The sequence below is a fragment of the Sturnira hondurensis genome, unplaced genomic scaffold, assembly GCF_014824575.4.
Source record: "Sturnira hondurensis isolate 20B ecotype Veracruz unplaced genomic scaffold, ASM1482457v3 Scaffold0000780, whole genome shotgun sequence".
Classification (NCBI taxonomy): Eukaryota; Metazoa; Chordata; class Mammalia; order Chiroptera; family Phyllostomidae; genus Sturnira; species Sturnira hondurensis.
The window spans coordinates 16009950-16027388 of NW_028073411.1; the positions used below are offsets into that span (position 1 = coordinate 16009950).

The 17439-nt window shown below is 59.9% G+C and overlaps 1 protein-coding gene across 2 annotated transcripts in view; it reads right to left on the reverse strand.

Annotated features, from left to right (window-relative positions):
• Positions 1–17439, reverse strand: part of JAKMIP1 (janus kinase and microtubule interacting protein 1) — a 90504-nt gene that overhangs the window by 9764 nt on the left and 63301 nt on the right. For both annotated transcript variants that reach the window (XM_037046100.1, XM_037046111.1), the window contains exons 9-17: positions 14277–14405; positions 13209–13337; positions 11845–11928; positions 10683–10745; positions 9655–9753; positions 7195–7296; positions 6453–6506; positions 5891–5956; positions 574–642 (exon numbers count right to left, since the gene is read on the reverse strand). In XM_037046100.1, coding sequence (XP_036901995.1) covers positions 574–642; positions 5891–5956; positions 6453–6506; positions 7195–7296; positions 9655–9753; positions 10683–10745; positions 11845–11928; positions 13209–13337; positions 14277–14405 — 795 coding nt within the window. The remainder of the gene's footprint in view (positions 1–573; positions 643–5890; positions 5957–6452; positions 6507–7194; positions 7297–9654; positions 9754–10682; positions 10746–11844; positions 11929–13208; positions 13338–14276; positions 14406–17439) is intronic.

The following is a 17439-nucleotide window of genomic DNA, read 5'->3' on the forward strand; positions in this document are numbered from 1 at the left end:
GCGCCCGCCCACAGATGCTTGGTGAATAGCCATCCGCAGGGAGCCCAGCACTGTGCAAACCCGGCTGCGTCCCTGGGGTCCCTCTGCCCGGCAGCCCAGCCCGGTGGAGGCTGGAACCCCACTTGTCGGTGAGGAAGCTAAGGTCCCGTGTGTCTCTCCTGGGCTCCAGTGGGCCATCGTGGCCTGTAAGGCACAGTGCAGATCAGAGGCCTGTCTCCATGCCTCCAGAGCCACTGGGCCAAGCGTCTCCATATCACCACATGCCTCTCCTGATGTCACGTGGCATGTGGCTGTCACTCGAGAGCAAACGGCCACATGGGCTTGCAGCAGGGGCCCTGCCTACTTGGTACTGAACCCCTAAACCAGGCAAGGATAACGGAGACTCCCAAAATATATGGTAAGTGAATAACAAAGTGGAAGGTTGGTAAATAGTTACGCAGAGTGACACCAAGGCCAAAGCAGTGGAAACACCCACAAATGAATAACATGAAAGCAGTTGCTGACCTTCTGGGAGGTGGAGGGGCGAGTCCCCAGGCTCCGTCAGACCCCTCCCTCTGGGGTCAAGCCTCTTACCTTTTCTTTCTCCAGGTCCAGCATCTTCTGGGTCAGGGCCGCCTCGGTTACCTCTATTTGCTTCAGCCACTGGAAAAGAACAGGGACAGAGGAGTGACCATGAGCCCCAGCACCTGCTGGGGCCCCTCCCAAGGCTGGGCGTGCAGGGGACTGTCTCCTAGAGGGGACTCTGGCTGCTGCGGGAGCCTGACTAGCACCCAGTAGACTCCAGCATGGAAGGAAGGCCCTGAGTGTGGGTGTCGGAGACCCAGCATCTGGGCAGCGGGGGTCACCGCAGCTCCTCTGCCCAGTGCGGTGCTGGTGGCTTCCAGCCTGGGGCCTCACCCGGCCCCCACACCGCCGCCCCTCGGAGCAGCGGCACTGCCCGATTTAGCAGGGGAGGATGACGCAGGCTCAGTCACTTGTCCCAGATTACACAGGTGGGAAAAAGGGGTTCTGAACCCAGCCCTCGGCACTGCCCCTCTGTAGCCCCCTGGGGCATGTCTGAGCAGCCAGGTGCACCCTGGGATGGAGGCAGAGTGGGGGTCCAGCTGGGCAGGGGAGCCAGCTGCGAGCACCTGAGATCCCCCACGTGCTGAGTACCAGGGCACACCTGCCAAGGGGTGATGGGAGGCAGGTGTGCAGGCGAGTCCTTGTGAGGAGCCCGCCTGGAAGACGGGAGGCACCCCATGTGGCTGGGTGCCCAGGCCTGCGGGGAATATGCAGGGCGGGGGACGGCCTGGACCTCAGGCAGGAATGTGTGTGGTTGCCCAGACAGCCTCCCTGCCCCCTGCTGCCTGGGGACCCTGCCCCTTTCCTGACACCCAGGCCCCATCAGCTGCCAGCTGCTCCTCCCTCGCCTCTTCCCCCTCCTTCTCCCGGAGCTCTGGGTTTCCCATGCACCCTGCCCTTGGCCATGCCCATTCATCTGCGCCCCCCCCGCGCTTTCGTCCCCTCTGAAATGTCTCCCCAGCCCAGCCCACCACACCACAGGCCTCCTCAATCCCCCTTCACCCAAACCCGGACTCCTGGGCCAGCCCCGCCCACTCTCTTCCCATAAGTTCCCACCACCTCCTCTCAAAGCTTCCCACCACACTCCCACCCCATTGCCCCCACCTGGCTCGGGCCTGCCCTCAACCTCAGGCTCACACGAGATCTCCCTGCCAGCCCCCAGCCTGCAGGTTCTCTCGGAAACATGCATCTACTCCTGGACCTTCTCGTCCCATCTCCCTGTCCCTCCTGACAACCTCCGGCCCCCACACAAGCCAAGCTGCCCTTCGCCTTGTCCTTCACCTGGGCCTTTGCACATGATGGCTCTCTCCACCTGGACTGCCCCACCCCTCCCAGCCCCACTCTCCACCCCAGGCCTTCCAGACCCAGCTGCTGCCTCCTCCCTGAGCCAGGTGCCCTGGAGGAGCCCCATGGCACTGTCATGGTGTGAATGCCTGTCACAGCACTCACCTGACAGACTGCCGGTGTCAGACCGCACACCCTCCCACACTAGCCCTCCGAAAGTGGGGACCATGTGGGTGCGTTCTGTTCAATTCCTTCCCCAGGAAGAGGCGGCTGCCCGACATCGCTGGACACAGGAGGGTGTGTGGGTGTGGAGTCCTGGGGGGTGTGCACAGGCCCCATGGAGACCAGACTTGATGAAGTTACGGTCCCAGAGACTCCCCACGAACATCCCAACACACCTGGTCCCCGGGGCAGCCCCAGGGCCAGCAGCAGAAGAAGGCACCCACAGCGCCATGTCAGACTTGGCTGAGAGGGTGTGCGGTGTCTCAGATACAGGTAAGCTTGTTTTTGGCAGGGAAAAAATATATCATTTTTAATACTCCAACATAAGCAGTCAGGAAGTGAATAAAATCAAAATGGGAAAATCCAGCATTAAGTTACTGTGACAAGCTACTCTCGGAACAGGTTTTATAAAACGTAATGTCAGGTTCCCCTATTGTTTAAGAATGGGTTTGCAGTGTGGATGGCGTGCGCAAAACCCTTAATCGGTCCTTTCCAGCACGCGGAAGAGGGAGTGAGAACGGAAATCCTGGCCATGAGCACCTTAGGCAGGTGAGGTCCTGACTTTCATACCAAGGACGTCTGTTGGGTCTCACTCCAGGGGTTAGAACCGGATTTCTCACATTCTGCACCTCCCCCAGCAGGAAGGGGGGCAGGGACCCCCACCTCCCCCAAACCCGGGGCAGAGGTGAGCCACCCCGAAAGCCTGACACATGTGCCCTGCACCCGCCAGCTCTTACAAGCGCATGGGTGCAGGATCTGATCCCCAGAGCTGAGGGGTGAGCTCCCTCCCCGAGCCCAGCTTCTCCTGCAGAGAAGGGTCCCAAGACTGACTCCAGGCCACCTGTTAGAGAGTTCAACTGAGCCTCATTCTCTGATCCTGTTTCCAGCGGGAACATGGATTTTTTTAAAAACTTTCATCTTTCTGATTGGCTTTGAACTTGAGGAAAAAGAGGAGTGACTCACTGTCACCTATAAGCCCTCCCGAGTCCCAAGTTCAGGCCTCTCTGCCAGAGAAGTGCCACGCTGAGGGGGCGGGTCAGTGAGAGTGTCCGGGAAGACCGGGCGACACCGAACAGCTGGAGCGGCACCCCGTGCCCCTGCCACAGGGCGGCCTTGTGCCTCTGACTAGAAAACCTAGGTGGACCTGCTTGTTCAGGTCCTAGTTTGAGTGACACTTTTTAAATGCAGCTGGGGAGCAGGAGGGAGTGCTGACCCCTCAGGAGCTATTCTTTGGCGTTCGTCGGCTGCAGGGCAACTATCGCGTCCCCGTTTGCCGGGGACGGTCCCTACTTCAGCACTAAAGTCCCACGTCTCAGGAAAACCCTCAGTCCGAGCCACCTGGATGGGGGGGTCACCCCAGCTGTCCGCGGCCACTGTCAGCAGTCCCAGGGACCCACTGTTCTTTTGGGCCCACTCTCAGTACTGACGATCTCTTTAAGGGGGTGGTGGATGGCGCCTCCCAGACATTTGATCTTTACTCACAGACACAGGGCAAGAAGACACAGGTGTAAATCCAATCCCCAAAAACAATCCCAAATGGGGAGTCGGGCCCCCCTCACATGGGCCTCAGGCACCCCCTGCTGCTCCCACCCCTACTTTCGGGGTTTCAGGAGGAGCTGGCAGGTGAGGGAGGCTTGCACAGAGCGAGGTGCCAGGCTGAGCCACCTGGCAGGATTTGGGGCTCAGGGGTAGATGGGCAGCAGCTGGGAGGAGCTAGAGAAAGTGGGTCGGGGGGTGACGGGCAGCCCTCACCCCCTCAGCCATCCAGGGGGGGTGTGGCCAATCTTGCTGGTCACTGAGGGGGAAAGGGGCCCTAAGGATCTAAGCTTGGGGAGCGAGGCTGTGGGTCTGGAACACCCGCCATTTGCTGGGGAGCAGGGAGGAGCCCCTTGGGAGGGAGTCTGGTGGGAGAACCCTCAGAAAGGCTGTGAACTTCCCAAGGGACCGCCCTGCAGGAGCCACTGGGGGTTGCAGACAGGAAGACCCCTCCACACACACCCACTGCCCCAGCCCCACTCCGAGCCAGCACCCCTTGTCCGCAGGCAGCTCCCGCTCTTTGTGCCCCTCTGACAAGCACTGCTCTGGCGCCTCCAGGCCCTATGCTTTGCCCAGGCGCTCCTAGCAACGATCCCTCTGCTCCAATAGGCCCTGCCCGCCCCCACCCCCACTAACCCTATAAGGCTCCTGGCTAGCAGCTGAGGCTCAGGGACGGCTGAGCACCCCCTGCAGAAGGCGGTGCTGCTGGCGGCAAGGGCTGGGCTGAGGTCCACCCTGGAGGGTCACTGAGGACAGGGAGGGACCGGGGGTCTAACACAGCTGCATCCTCCGGAAGTATGGGGGTCTCCAGTACGGGAGGAAATGCCAGATAAACCGCATCCTCAGTGTCCGCTCAGCACTTCACCCAACAGCGCTGAGCCCTGTGGCAGGAGGCCGATAGCCGCACGCGGGTTTGTTGGTGAGAGAGAGGGTGTCCGCTGAATGCATCATGTGCTCGACACTGCGTGGCCACCTGCATCTCGTGAGCCCCTGGCCACCCAGGTGAGGCACCCTCCTCCCCCCGTTCACCTGAGGACACAGACTCAGCCAGGCGAGTGACTTGGAAGTCCCCGCTTACTGCCTAGGGCAAGGCTCTGCCAGAGGCTGCGGGCGGCCTTTCCTGCCCCTTCTGCCCCGTCCGTGATGGGGGAGGGTGGACACTCTTTCTATTTGAATCCCCCCTCGAGGACTCCAGGGGAGCCTCAACTGAGACGGTAAACACCTCTTCACTGTAACACTGGCGTTTTCCAGTCGAACTCAGGCTTTGAATGGGAAATACCAGTGGGACGACATAAAAAGTTGTGTGCACCCCAAACACCCTAAACCAGTGTGAAAGGTCAGTCATCCACGGCTGTGTTTCCAGCAAAGAAGGCATGAACTTGTTACCTTTAGTATGTAAAGCACACAGAGAAGTCAGAAAGAAAACCCGTAATTACGACAAACACGTCTTGAGTGAATCGACGAATAACAAACAAACCCAATGGAAAACTGTCCAAAGAAATGGAATTACCACTCACGAGGAGGAAGAAAACGCGTAAAGTCAACCAGCACCTAACAGCACAGGCACGCAGAGAAGTGGGAACGAGGACGATGGCATCGCAGAGCCTCCGCCAGCCCCTCTGCGGCGCTCCCCACTGGGGTTTCACGCCATGTTGAGCCAGAAACCAACATCGTGGTCCCACTCAGGGGGCGCCTGCCCGGAAACCAGGCTGACAGTTCTGAAGCGCTTCGAGACTGTCTCGCCTGTCAGCCTGGGGAGCCACCTCCAGAATCAGCCCCGTGGGAGTGTTTTACATCATAGATGCAAACTTAGGGGAAACGCTGTTCACACTGCTGACATTAAGTAGAAAAGAAAGTGGAAACGCCCACAGCGCCTCACAGCAGAGGGAGGAGGGAGTGACTCAGGGCAGGGCGGCACGGTGGGACGGGGCAGGGGGCCTTCAACGACGGGGGGGAGGGGCTGCTGTGAACAGGACAAACGCTGGAAGTCAAGTATGAAGAGTTCAAGTATGTCTAGAAAACGGGCATGGGGAACTCTGGAAGGAAATACACCAAAAGTTGGGGGCGGTGTCCCAGGCCGAGGCTTATTTCCTTCTGTGGGCTCTAAGTTTTCAACCATCAGCGTGAGCAACTTGCCGTCAGAGAACAGGCGTGCAGGGGCGCATGCAGACACAGACAGACGCACATGCCGCCACGCGAAGCGAGACACCCGCGTGCAGAGTCTGGCACGGTGCTGCGCTGCTGGGAACCGGGTGACGCGCAGAGACGCCGCGGGGCTCTCTACCTTTTCGCACAGGGCTAGCACAGTTCCGGCTTGGATTATGGCAACCTGTTCTTCATTCCTCAAGTTCTACAACACAGAAACGGCAAGGGCGTCTGAGAATGGACCACCGCAGGCCCTCCCTGCACGCGTCCCCAGGGTCAGCCCCCACTGTCTCAAGGGCCAGACTTTAAAGCAGGGTCGTCCTGTCCGATCTGAGGACCAGCCCTCCGCTTGGGAATAGGTCGCCGAGGGGCACCAAGCCCATCTTTCAGGAAGGTAAAAACATCGCTTTGTGATTTCGGAAAGCTCCAAGGGTCCCTCTTTCTTTCTGAGTGTTCTCTTTAAGGCTCCCCCCATCGCTCACGGGCTACAAGGGGAGGTCCCTCAAGAACCCCACTTCGGACGAAGGCGGACCCAGCCACCCCCACGGGACATGGCCCTACAAAAGCCTTCCATTGCAGTTAGGAGCTCTCTTAAATTAAAAAGAAAGGAAAAACAAAACAAAACAAAACACGAACGCCACACAGAGCACACCCAAATCAAAACGGGAACACAAAACCGGGACCGGGCCGCTCATAGTTACCCCATTATCGCCAAGGATATCTAATTTCTTCATAAGTTCAGAAATATTCACATCCTGGAAGAGAGTGCCAACGTTCACGTTTGAGTGCGCCACGAAGGCCCTCCACGCCTCGCTCCACAGCCACTGCCTCGCTCCTCCCCCACGCACCCCGCCGCTGTCTCCCTCGGGCCAACAGCGACAGCCTTATCTACCAGCTCCTTGGGGGCGGGGCAGGCTGGGGAGAAAAGGGTGGAAACAAACAGCTGCTTTGGGGCCGAGTCTACGCCCCTGCTTTCTCGAAAGGCCACGGCGTCCCATGGGTCAGAAGGACCGCCACGGTGTCCACAGGCCCGGGCACTGGGTGATCACTCAGCTACCAGAACCACCACAGCTCCCCGGTCCAAAGCACCCCCAGGTGGCAGGCACCACACCGAGCGCTTCTCTCAGTGAACTGACCCCCCACTTCACAGTGTGGGCGCTGCCATCGGGCCTCCCCAGTGAAGAGACCAGGGCTCAGAGAGGTTACAGGCTCGGGGGGTAAGTGGTCGACCAGGGTCAGCCCTCCAGGCCACACCCCAAGCCTCTGTTGTTTTATCATGGGCGCAAATAGAGTAGCAGTTGGTGATTCGCTAAAATAATGAACCTCCACAATCTGGTGGGGGGCGGGGGTCTCTTTCAACCGAATTCCAGCCCTGGCACGAGGACACGCCCCCTGCACGGCCGAGCCTGGCGCGGCAGAGCCACCCCACCCCGGGCACGCTACCTTCACTCCTTCCTGGTGACAGAACAGCTGGAGGGCGCTGCTGTTGTTCTCGGGGAAGGTGGCGATTTGGAGGTTAAATGCTGGCGACCTCCGCTCTCTCTCCTGGGGAAAAGATTTGGTTTAAAAACAGAACTTGATGGAATCGCTCACCACCTGCCATTCTTCCCCCACGTTACTCAGCAGAGCTGACCAATTCCAAGTTGGCCAAGATGGGACTAAAACGCCCGCATTCAGACTACAGTATTTGTGACTGTGGCACGGCGCGTGGTCAGGCCTCTGCGCCCAGCGGACCTCCTGGGGACACCTGCTTCCCTCTGGGGTAAGCAGCTGGGGAGAAAGGGTTAGCAGAGGGCCAGGGGTGAGGAGGAAGCCCAGGGAGTCACGCGAGACCAGGAAATGCTCAGTAACAATAGCAACACCAGAGGCCGCCAGCCGCCCGTGCTCCGGGGACCCTGTGCCCTGGGCACTTCGCCACCTGAGGTAGTCCTCACTCCACCCCACTGTTTAACTTTCCACTTTGGGGGGACCACACGAGCACCAGTGATCATTCCATCCCTAGACGGGCAGTGGGGTCTCAGTCACTGAGGAAGGAAACGCAAGCGTTCTCCCAGGAGAGATGCTTATAGTCATCATGAAGTGACGCATCTTCAGAAAGGACAGGGAGGGGGGCCCGATTACTAGCAGGAATAAAACACAGCAGCCAGCAGCACCTCGCTCTCAGGGGTTCCGGCACGGCGCCGCCCTGCTGCCCCAAGCAGCGGCCTGGCCCGCCAACGGAGGAGAGATCCGGCCGCCACGCTGCTCTCAGAATCACAGGAAGACAGACAAGCAGGCTTGGGGCGCGCCTGCAGAACCTAGCCACAGAACCGACGGCTCCCTGAGTCACCAGGGGAGTGCGGTGGCCTGGACCAGCGCTGGTCCTATGCTCTCAGACAGGCTAGGGGAGAGGGGTCACTAGCTCCACTCCATGTCCAGGAAGCCCCAACCTGGCTCAGCCAGGCTTGAACCAGTTCAGAGAGAAAAGCTTACTTCCCTTATCAGCCAAGAACAAAGTTCACGATGGCTGGGTCCTCGGGGGCAGGCCCTCTGTGGGCTGAATCGGAATCTCCATAGAACAGGTCAGAAGAGAACGCTCGTGTTTAATACGAAGTCAAAAAGCTGGTTTCTAATGCCTCTGAAGGAGGGTGGAGACACTTAAACGAAACTGCTAGTGAGCCGAGCCATGCTCACAGAACTCTCACGAGGAAGAAGAGTAACCAAGTCCCACGAAAGCTTTTCTAACAGCGACAGATGCGCCCACAAGCTCCTCAGCCACACGTGACCCCGACTTCAGCCACAGGAGTGCACACCACGCCCTCCCGCCAGCGCAGGGCCCGGAGCACCCCGAGTGGCACTGGGCTCTGAGACAGTCGGCCACAAGACAAAGCACACGAGGGGAGGCAAGTTCCAGCCCCAAGGGAATCTGCATGGAAGCCAGGAGGAGAAAACAGAAGCAGAAACGTTGTGCCCAAGGGCCCCTCACATGCAAAAGGACAGCAGAGTCTGTCACCGCAGGTGCTGAGAGAGACCAGGCCCAACCTCAGGTGAGGTTCACAATGCCGATGGTGATGTAGTGCAAGCAAACAACGAAAAACGAGGATTAGGAAGCAGCAACATGGCCGCGAGGCAGCCCAGTAACACGCCCGAGGCACACGGCACACCTCTGAGAGCAGAGGGGGACCTGAGGGGTGAACACAGCTGCTCCCCGGGACCCAGGCCATGGAGCCCTTCTGAGTGGCAGCCCGAGCTACAGGCAGCAATTTCTGAGTCCAACACGGCAACGCCCCGCTCTGGACTCGCTGGAGAAAAGAGCAGAAGCAACGAGACCAGTTTGCCTAACTGCCTGCACCAACGCCTCCTTCTGCCAGGTTTACTTACCTGCGTTGACCTTGGCAAATAGAAAATGGGTCAAACTAGCAGTGAGCACACCAGAGAGGCGGCGGCGCACCAGGTCAGAACCCGCCCTGTCCCAAGGTGCCGCTCGCCGCCTGCGAGGTCACGTTAAAAGGTGTCTGTCGTGAACAACAGCCACGTGTTGCCGGGGCGTGCGGAGGGCACCCCGGCTGGCTAGGCATGCAGGAGAGAAGTCGTTATGGAAATGAACACAAATAAAAAAGGCAAAATATTGCAAAAACAAATTATTTTATTAAGTGCAAAACAAGCCGTAGGCAATAAATATATTAGCTCTGGTACATGTCCAAAGACTTCGGTGAGCATTCTCTCCAGAACATTTAAGGCAGTGAAATCATTCTGAACATACAGATTTAAAAAGAAAAAAGGCAGGGAAGAAGGAAGGAACAGCTATCACACGTCCCCCGGACACATGCGCGGAAACACCTGGGAGCTTTACATGAATTTCAGTTTGGGCTCAAAGAGAATGTCTGCGCCGTTCGAGAGCTTACAACAGAGGGGGTCCCTTACTTCGAGCTCCAGCACTCGGAACTCGAGCAGCTCGTTCTGGTCCTTCGCGTCTTGCATTTCGCTCTTCAGCTGGCTCCCCTCCACTTCCAGCCGGTAGATCTAGAGCGAACACACCTGGGGTTTAACAGAGGCTGCGCCCAGGGCCATCCCGCGTGAGAGCTGCCAGCAGCCCCCAGAATTCAGCGAGCAGGACCAAGGGGAGAAAACCTCTCCCCACGCACAGGGCCACTCTCACCGCAGCGTCCGGTCCTGTCCAACGTCCCAACCACTGTCAAGCAGCACAGGGTGGTGGACAGACACACAGGTGGGGCTGGACCGCGGCCCCTCCCCGGCAAGCCAGGCCAGGCCTGTCCAGCTCTGGCATCTGGGACGCTTAGAAGCCGGGGCTGCCCCAGGACCCACGGCTCTAGCATGCACAGAGAAGGCAAGTCGGGGGGGGGGGGGGGGGGCGTTGAAAGACAGGATTGGCGGCAAGTGGGCCTGAGGGCTCGCCGTAGAGGGAAGGCAGAAATGTCCTCAAATGGCACTGTGGTGAGGGCTGCACAGCTCAGTAAATGTACGGGAAAGAAACCCACTGAACTGTAGACAAGAAAAAATTTAAGCTAAGATCCTCTCCCAAAACATTGTATCTACTCCATAAGCCGACTGCTTGAGAGTTCTAGAAAGTTCCATGACGGGAGAGGGAAGGACAGGCTCAGCTCTGCTAGCCCCATGGCCTCCCATCCAGGAACTGGACCAGGATGGCCTGAGGGCCACCTGTCAATCAGTGCCACAGGCCCCACCCCGTGGGAGTGGGAAGGGCTCAAAAACCCCTCAAGGACAAGTGGCCCTGACATCGTCTGCAGGCCCCTATGGTCCACTCTCCGAGGAAAGGACCAGAACCAGCACCAGCAGCCCCCAGGGACAGGGTTCTGATCGCCACGGGGAAGACGTGTCCCTCTCAGAGCTGGTATCGGAGTGCTGCCAGGAGAGGGTCGGGGAGACTCTGGGGGCCCAACCTCGTGGGGTGGGGCGCTGGCTCCACGTACCTTATCCAGCAGCTCTTGGTTGGTTCTCAGGAGTAGCTGTTTCTCTTCCACCCACTTGGAATCCTAAAGAGAAGCACTTGGTGTGTTTACACGCGGGGAAGCAAACCGAGAACGTGTTGGGGGAAGGGCCACTTACTAAGGAACTTTCAAACACACGAAGGAGGAACAGCTGCTCTGTGGGGCACCCCTGCTCCGGGACTCACGTCCCCAAAAGCCCAGGAACGGGGTTCTGCATCAGCGACAGAGAAACGGTGTGTGTGATGCAGTCGGCATGCAGACCACTGTCCCGGCAGCCAGGGGGCTGGTGGCTGCGCCCGAGGGCCTCCCCACGCCGTGGGCCGCATCCCAGCAGTGATGCTTGTGTTCGTCCCGGCCCCTCTGCCGGGGCTGCGCTAACCACACTTCTCTGCCTGGTCAAGTCCCACCCAGGTCAGTCCCGTGAGCCCACAGCAGGAAGTCCACATTGTGCCTGTGGCACCCCCAGCGCCTCACGCTGCGCCCTGCACTCAGTTGTTCAGGAAAGCCCAGAGGGTGGATGAACGGACAGATGAAGACGCTCCCTGCCCCCTTCTCTCTGGTCCAGGGGCCGCCGGGCTTCTGCCAACCCAACAGGACACTCTCCCCACCACTGCCCAGGGGACGGGTCTGGGCCTGGCTCTGCCTCTGCCGTGTCTCGCTGGCTGTCACCAGGCCAGACCAAATGCAGAGCAGGTGCACAGGGAGGTGACTCTGGCCTGAGAAGGGCAGGGGCCGGATCCCTGAGGGACAGACACGGACAGAGTCCCAAGGCGGGGCTCTGCATGACTGACAGTTACTGGTGGGCGCCGGCCGCCCTTCTCAATTGCATCTCAATCGTCAACTGTCACCTTTCCTCAGATTCGAGTCAAAACAGATTTCGAGCACCGATTTGCTTCTGGAATTGTGTCCTATTTTTGTGCAAACAAAGGGTGAGCCAAGTTAGGATTTCCTGGCCTGTTTTGAGATTTTAAAGGTTTGCAAACAGGCTTCGTAGCTGGACGTTCTCGCCGGGGCTCCACAGTGCTCTGCCCTCTGACATGTCTGGAGCACGTGGTCCAGTCCACAGAGCGTCCCCTCGGCACGGAGGCCCGGGGACACCACCAAGGGGACAGAAATGCAGAGAATCGCAGAACCCACTGCTCACCTGTCCCTTCTCAACCAGCAACTTCTCCAAATCTTCGATTTTGGCCTGACACCTCAGCAGGTCGGCTTGCAGCTGCTCCCGAGTCTAGAGAGGAAAAGATCAGAAAGCAAGGAGTCACCCGGCTGCCTGGCTGACAGGCGGCAAGGATCGTGCTGCAGCCCAGACCTTGGAGACTGGCATTTGGGAGCACGTGTTCAAACTCCGCCTACCCGGGGGCGGGGCTGGGGGGAAGGGGGATGCAGGTTCTACCTCCTCCAGATGCCAGTTTTAAGAACTGAAAGGCCTCCAGAGGCTGTCGGTTCCAACCCTCTGGGTTCTATAGACAAGGACACTGAAGCCCAGGGGAGAGCCAGTTCCTTCGAGGGGCTGAAGCTGGACACGTCAGGGTCCCAACCCGGCTTCCAGGCCAAGTTCAGGGTTGCTCAGTGGGCAGTCACCAGCACTGTCACACTTGCCACCGAATTTCACAGGCCCTTGATCACCCACAGCAGGGCCTGAAAGCTGAGTATGGGGTCCCGGGCAGTGGTGGGGACGGTGACACACTGGAGACACATGTCCCATCTCAGGGGAACTGCCACTCAGCCGAAGCCTGGAGTTGCCAGAAGGTCTGAGCTTCCCTTGACTTTTAGGTGTTGGCAACGAGACATACTTTCTAATAAAAACCGCGAGGTTCAGGTCCCGCCAAGCCCAGCTACATACCTCCTCCCGCCCACGGATTACGCTTCTTCATGGCTCAGCAGTGCCCATCCCCTCAGCCTCCCTCGCCACCCCCCACGACTGCTGTGGACTGAAACAGGGATGCCTTGGGGTGCCACCCGGCTCCGGGGTGTGCTCTCTGAAGTCCCCTCGCACCTGGGCAGGAGCACAAGCAGCCCCTGATCTGTGGGACTTCCCAAGGTGGGGTAAGAACCAATAAGTGGAAGTTTCTAGAAGGCAGAGCTCAGCCCAGCACAAGGGCAGGTGTGGCCCAGACCTGGGTGGCCAGCAGGGAGCAGAGGGCCTTGTGGGCTGGGAGCACCCTGACGGTCCCTCTCTAGACCCGAGGGGAGGCTTGAGAGGGCTGTTCAGCCCTGGAGGGAGGACAGTCTGATGCCTGCAAGGACCTCCCTCCTGAGTGTTAAAATCAGATGCTTCCTGGGAGTGGACGGCACTTGTGGCCTGTGTTGGACGGGCCTCACCTCCTCCGGCAGCTCCTGTCGGCCCCCCGAGGGCACCAAGGCAGCTCCCGTCAGGCCTGCCAGATTCTGGGGCGTTGCCACAATGGAGTCTGTTAGGGGTCCCCATCGCCTCTCAGAAACCACCCCCGCTGCCCCCCACGGGGCAACATGGCAGAATCCCAGCGCGGGCCCATGGCCAGCACTCACCCGGGCCTCCCGCTCGGCGTCCAGCGTGCCCCCGACCTGCTCCTGCAGGAGGGCGTAGGCTCGCTGCAGCGCCTGGTACTCCCTGGTCAGCTGGCAGAACCTCAGCTCAGACTCCTCTCGGCTGGTCGTCTGGGAAACAAGGGAGTGTGTGACTGGACGTGCTCCCAGCGCCGGGGCCCAGACGCACAAGTGCTGCCGATGCAGAGTTCACACCCCGGGCACGGGCACAGGTGCCGGGGGCCCCAGAGTGAAGGGCGGCCGGGAGCACACGGGGTCCCCTCCCAGCTGCTCACCAACCCCCCGGGAACCGCCTGAGTCACATGCCCAGGAGACAGGGCAAGGGTGCCCAAGCCACCCTGACACCCACATGACACAGGCCCACGTGCTAGGGAGAGGATGATGTGGAACAGGGCTTCGGTGTGAAAGATGCCCGTCATACAGTGTCAGTGAAAAGAGCAAATCAAAATGTGTCTGGCGTGGGCGCATTTCCCTAAAGAACTTCAGCTGCGGTTGGCGAGGGGCGAGAAGGAGGCTGCTCGTCAGCCTGGTGAATGAGTCGGGGCACTCGGGCAAGGGTGACGTGGGGCCTCGGCTGGGGGGCTGCAGGAGGCTGTGCTCCCCTCTTCACACCACTCACTGTGTTTGCTCCTCTCCCACCCAAGGGTCAACTTTACAGCGCAAGTGGCAACTGCACTGCCTCCACTAGGTGGCGTGCTGTGCCTCGGTGAGTGTGTGCATGTGTGTGAATGTGCATGTGAGTGCATTTGTGCATGCACATGTATGCACATGTGTGGGAGAGCAGGGACAGACACCATGCAGCAATTTCAACCGCAAAGAGTGAGTTTCCCTGAGGCTGCCTCACTTCTCCTCTGTGACAGAGAAGTCGGAGCTGGGAGAGGGAAACTGCCCCCACACTGTCCGGACCCCGGCCATTCACAGGGCCGGTGGGAGGGCCACCCCCCAGCACTAGGGGCTGTGGCATCGCAGGTCCTCTGGGCTCTGAGTGCTCAGTGGGCAGCGGGAGCCGGAAGCGCCATGATCAGCATCACAGGGCTGAGCGCCGCTTACGTCGTCCAGGTCCTCCTCAGGCGTGGCGGGGGCCCTGTCCGTCCGGTCTGTGTTGCAGGACGTTTCTGACAGTGTTTCCGAGTCCACGGACTCCTCATCAAATCCAAAAAATGTCTCCACAACATGCTTCTGCAGAAGACAACATGCACAGCGTCAGGCACACACCCAGAACTGCCAGGTCCCCAGCCACGCCACGCCACGCCACGCATCTGGGCCACAGGGGCCCCCAGGGCTGGTGGGAGGGGTTCCTGGTGCGCAGCGTGGGTAAGGAGGTGGCCAGAGGTGGGGGGTGGACTTCCACAGTGGGCACTAGCCAGACCCTGGTTCTGGGCTTGGGGGCTGGTGACATGCATGTCACTTGCCCTCTCAAAGGGATGTGGAACGCTCCCCTCATCTGTGAACCAAAGCAAGGTCATGGGTGCCCTGTGCCATGTGCTGACAGCCAGCGTGTTGGTGCTAAGGGGAGGGGAGCAGGCTGGGATGTGTCTACCTCTAGACACCACACAGGGAAAAGCGAAAGACACGGGGTCCACAGAAGGTCCCCCTGGCTCTGACCAGCGGGGCCCGGATCCCCACCAGCCTGCACTAAGAGGCAATTTTCCTTTAACATCTTATTACAGGACACTTAGAACATTTGCAGAATTAGAAGGAAGAGTGTCATGGGCCCTCCCAGCCCCATCACTCAGAGTCACAGGCGATCTTAATGCCAAGGCGTCATGACCTCAGGTCACCCCACCCAGTCATCCCTGTGTGCATGTGTTCACCCAGGAAACGTGTGGCGGAGCACCTTCTATGGGTCGGACCCTGGGCTGAGGGGTCCCTGGGGGAGACAACATAGTCAGAACCAGGCCTGGTCCCTGCCACAGGGAGCTTTCGTCCCTGGGGGCTGCAGACACCCACCTGCGATCTCTAAGTCACCTTCTTCTAGGGACAGGCGCTTTTTCCCCAAAACAATCCCCAGGAAGAATTTCATTTGTTTTTTACAATCAACAGATGCTTCTCACAACCAGGAAGAAAGAGTTGTAACTGAACCCAGAGCCAAGCCCCCGGTTCCCACGGGTTTTTCCAGGGCCTCCTCCCCGTCCTCCACCAGGACTGGGGCCAGGGCGCACCCCACATGCGGAGGGCACCTCCCACCAGGCTGGATTAAGCCGATGCGTGTCTGCAACCTCATGCTCCAAAACATAGGAAGAGTGTGTCTGGACCCACAACTGACAAGGTGATTAAGGGATAATTCAGACGTCAGCAAGGGAGAGGAAGAGAGAGGAGGCCCCCGGTGTCACCTTGTACAGTCAGAGCCTGAAGAGGCCTTGCCGGAGGTGGCCCACCACCACACGCCACTCAGATGTCCTCTCGCTTGGCCCGTCCTCCTGCTGCCACTTCCACCTCATGCCGCGTTGTTGCTTTTAATGCACGCGGGGCGGGTAGCACCTCCCGAACTCCAGGCTCCCCAAGAGCTCCACCAGCCTCGTGAGCAGTGATGCACCCCCGCCACTCCCACAATCTAGCATGTGCTCGTCTCAGAGCTCTGTCCTTATAGTTGCTCAGGCCCAAAGCCTGGGTGCCCCTCGGCTCTGCACACCCTCACACCTCTAGAGAAAATCCTGTTGGCTCCACCTCAGCCCAGAAGCCACCCCTCCCTGCTCCGGCCCCTGCATCCTGGTCCAGCCACCATCCTCTCTCACTGAAGTTACGGCAACCAGCTGCCCGCTCCACCCTGTCCTTCAGCCTGGTGGCACGTCGTGGCTGTGTGGAAGCCGGCAGGTGCACTGGGGCCTCGTGCCGTGCGGACTGCCCGCCACCCTGCTCTAACCAACCCCCCCCCCCCCCCCCCCCCCCCCCCCCCCCCCCCCCCCCCCNCCCCCCCCCCCCCCCCCCGCACCATGATGCTCCAGCAGTCAAGAGCACAGTGTCGCACTGTCGAGCATACTCCCGAGCCTCCCACGGGCCTGCCATGAGGGCCTTTGCCCTGCGGGGGCGCACTCCTCCAGGACCCACTCGGCTCCCTCCTGCACCCGCCTGGAGTCTGCACAAAGGCCACCTTCTCACAAACGCTCCCCTGCCCACCACACCAGGTGCTTCAGAGCCCAGCCCCGTCTAACCGGCCTGTGTAACCTTTCTTGTCTCCCTGGCCCTCCTAGCCACCTGACATAACACCTACTTTGCTTCTGTGTTTATTACCTGTCTCCCCCCTGAGACGTAAAAGCCCCACAGGGACTGGGAGTTTGCTCCCCAAGGGCAGGATGCGCTCTCTCTCGCTCTCGCTCTCGCTCGCGCTCTCTCTCTCTCTCTCTCTCTCACATGGCAGCCTGGGGCCTGGCAGACTCGGGAAATCCTGGCTGTTAGGTGAGGGTCCTTGAGCGCTCTCTGCGGAGACGTCGGCGCCACACTGGCTCGCGTACCCACAGCCAGTCTCAGGTGCGTTCGGAGCCCTTGCCTCTGGTCTGCGCAGGGCGGGTCTTACCAGCAGGAGTGGGAGGCCCGAAAAGGCTCCGTCGATTTCAAGCACGTTCTTTCCTCCGAGCGGAGGCTGGAGACAACGTCATGCCCAGCACCCCTCCAGATGAGCAACCCCGCCCCACCCCAGACAAGTTCCAGGCGCTCTGCAGACAGTCCGCAGGGAGCACTGGCCATGGCACCGCAGCAGGGACACACCTGCAGCCCTTGAGACACCTCTGCATGCACACGGCTCACCTCCCTGAACCCCAGGCTCTGAGTTTCTCTGGGTTGCCACTCACTTCCTGTGAGCACTGCTGACTTCGGGCCCCTGGGGACCATTCTCTGTGCCTGCGGCAGCATTGCTGCTGTGCCCATGGCCTTGCATGGTGGTGGAGGGAGCACCCTGGCTGGCACAGTGGTTAGAGCCCCAGGGACCCTCAAACTGCACACTCCCAAAGGACCAGGAAAGGACCCCACACCATGACGACCCTGCTGTGATAACCCTGTCAACGATCGGGGCCATCCTGGGGGCCGGTGACCCCAAGTGCCACCGCCCCGGAGGGTCTGNCTCTCTCTCTCTCTCTCTCTCTCTCTCTCTCGCTCTCTCTCTCTCTCTCTCTCTCTCTCTCTCACATGGCAGCCTGGGGCCTGGCAGACTCAGGAAATTCTGGCTGTTAGGTGAGGGTCCTTGAGCGCTCTCTGCGGAGACGTGGGCGCCACACTG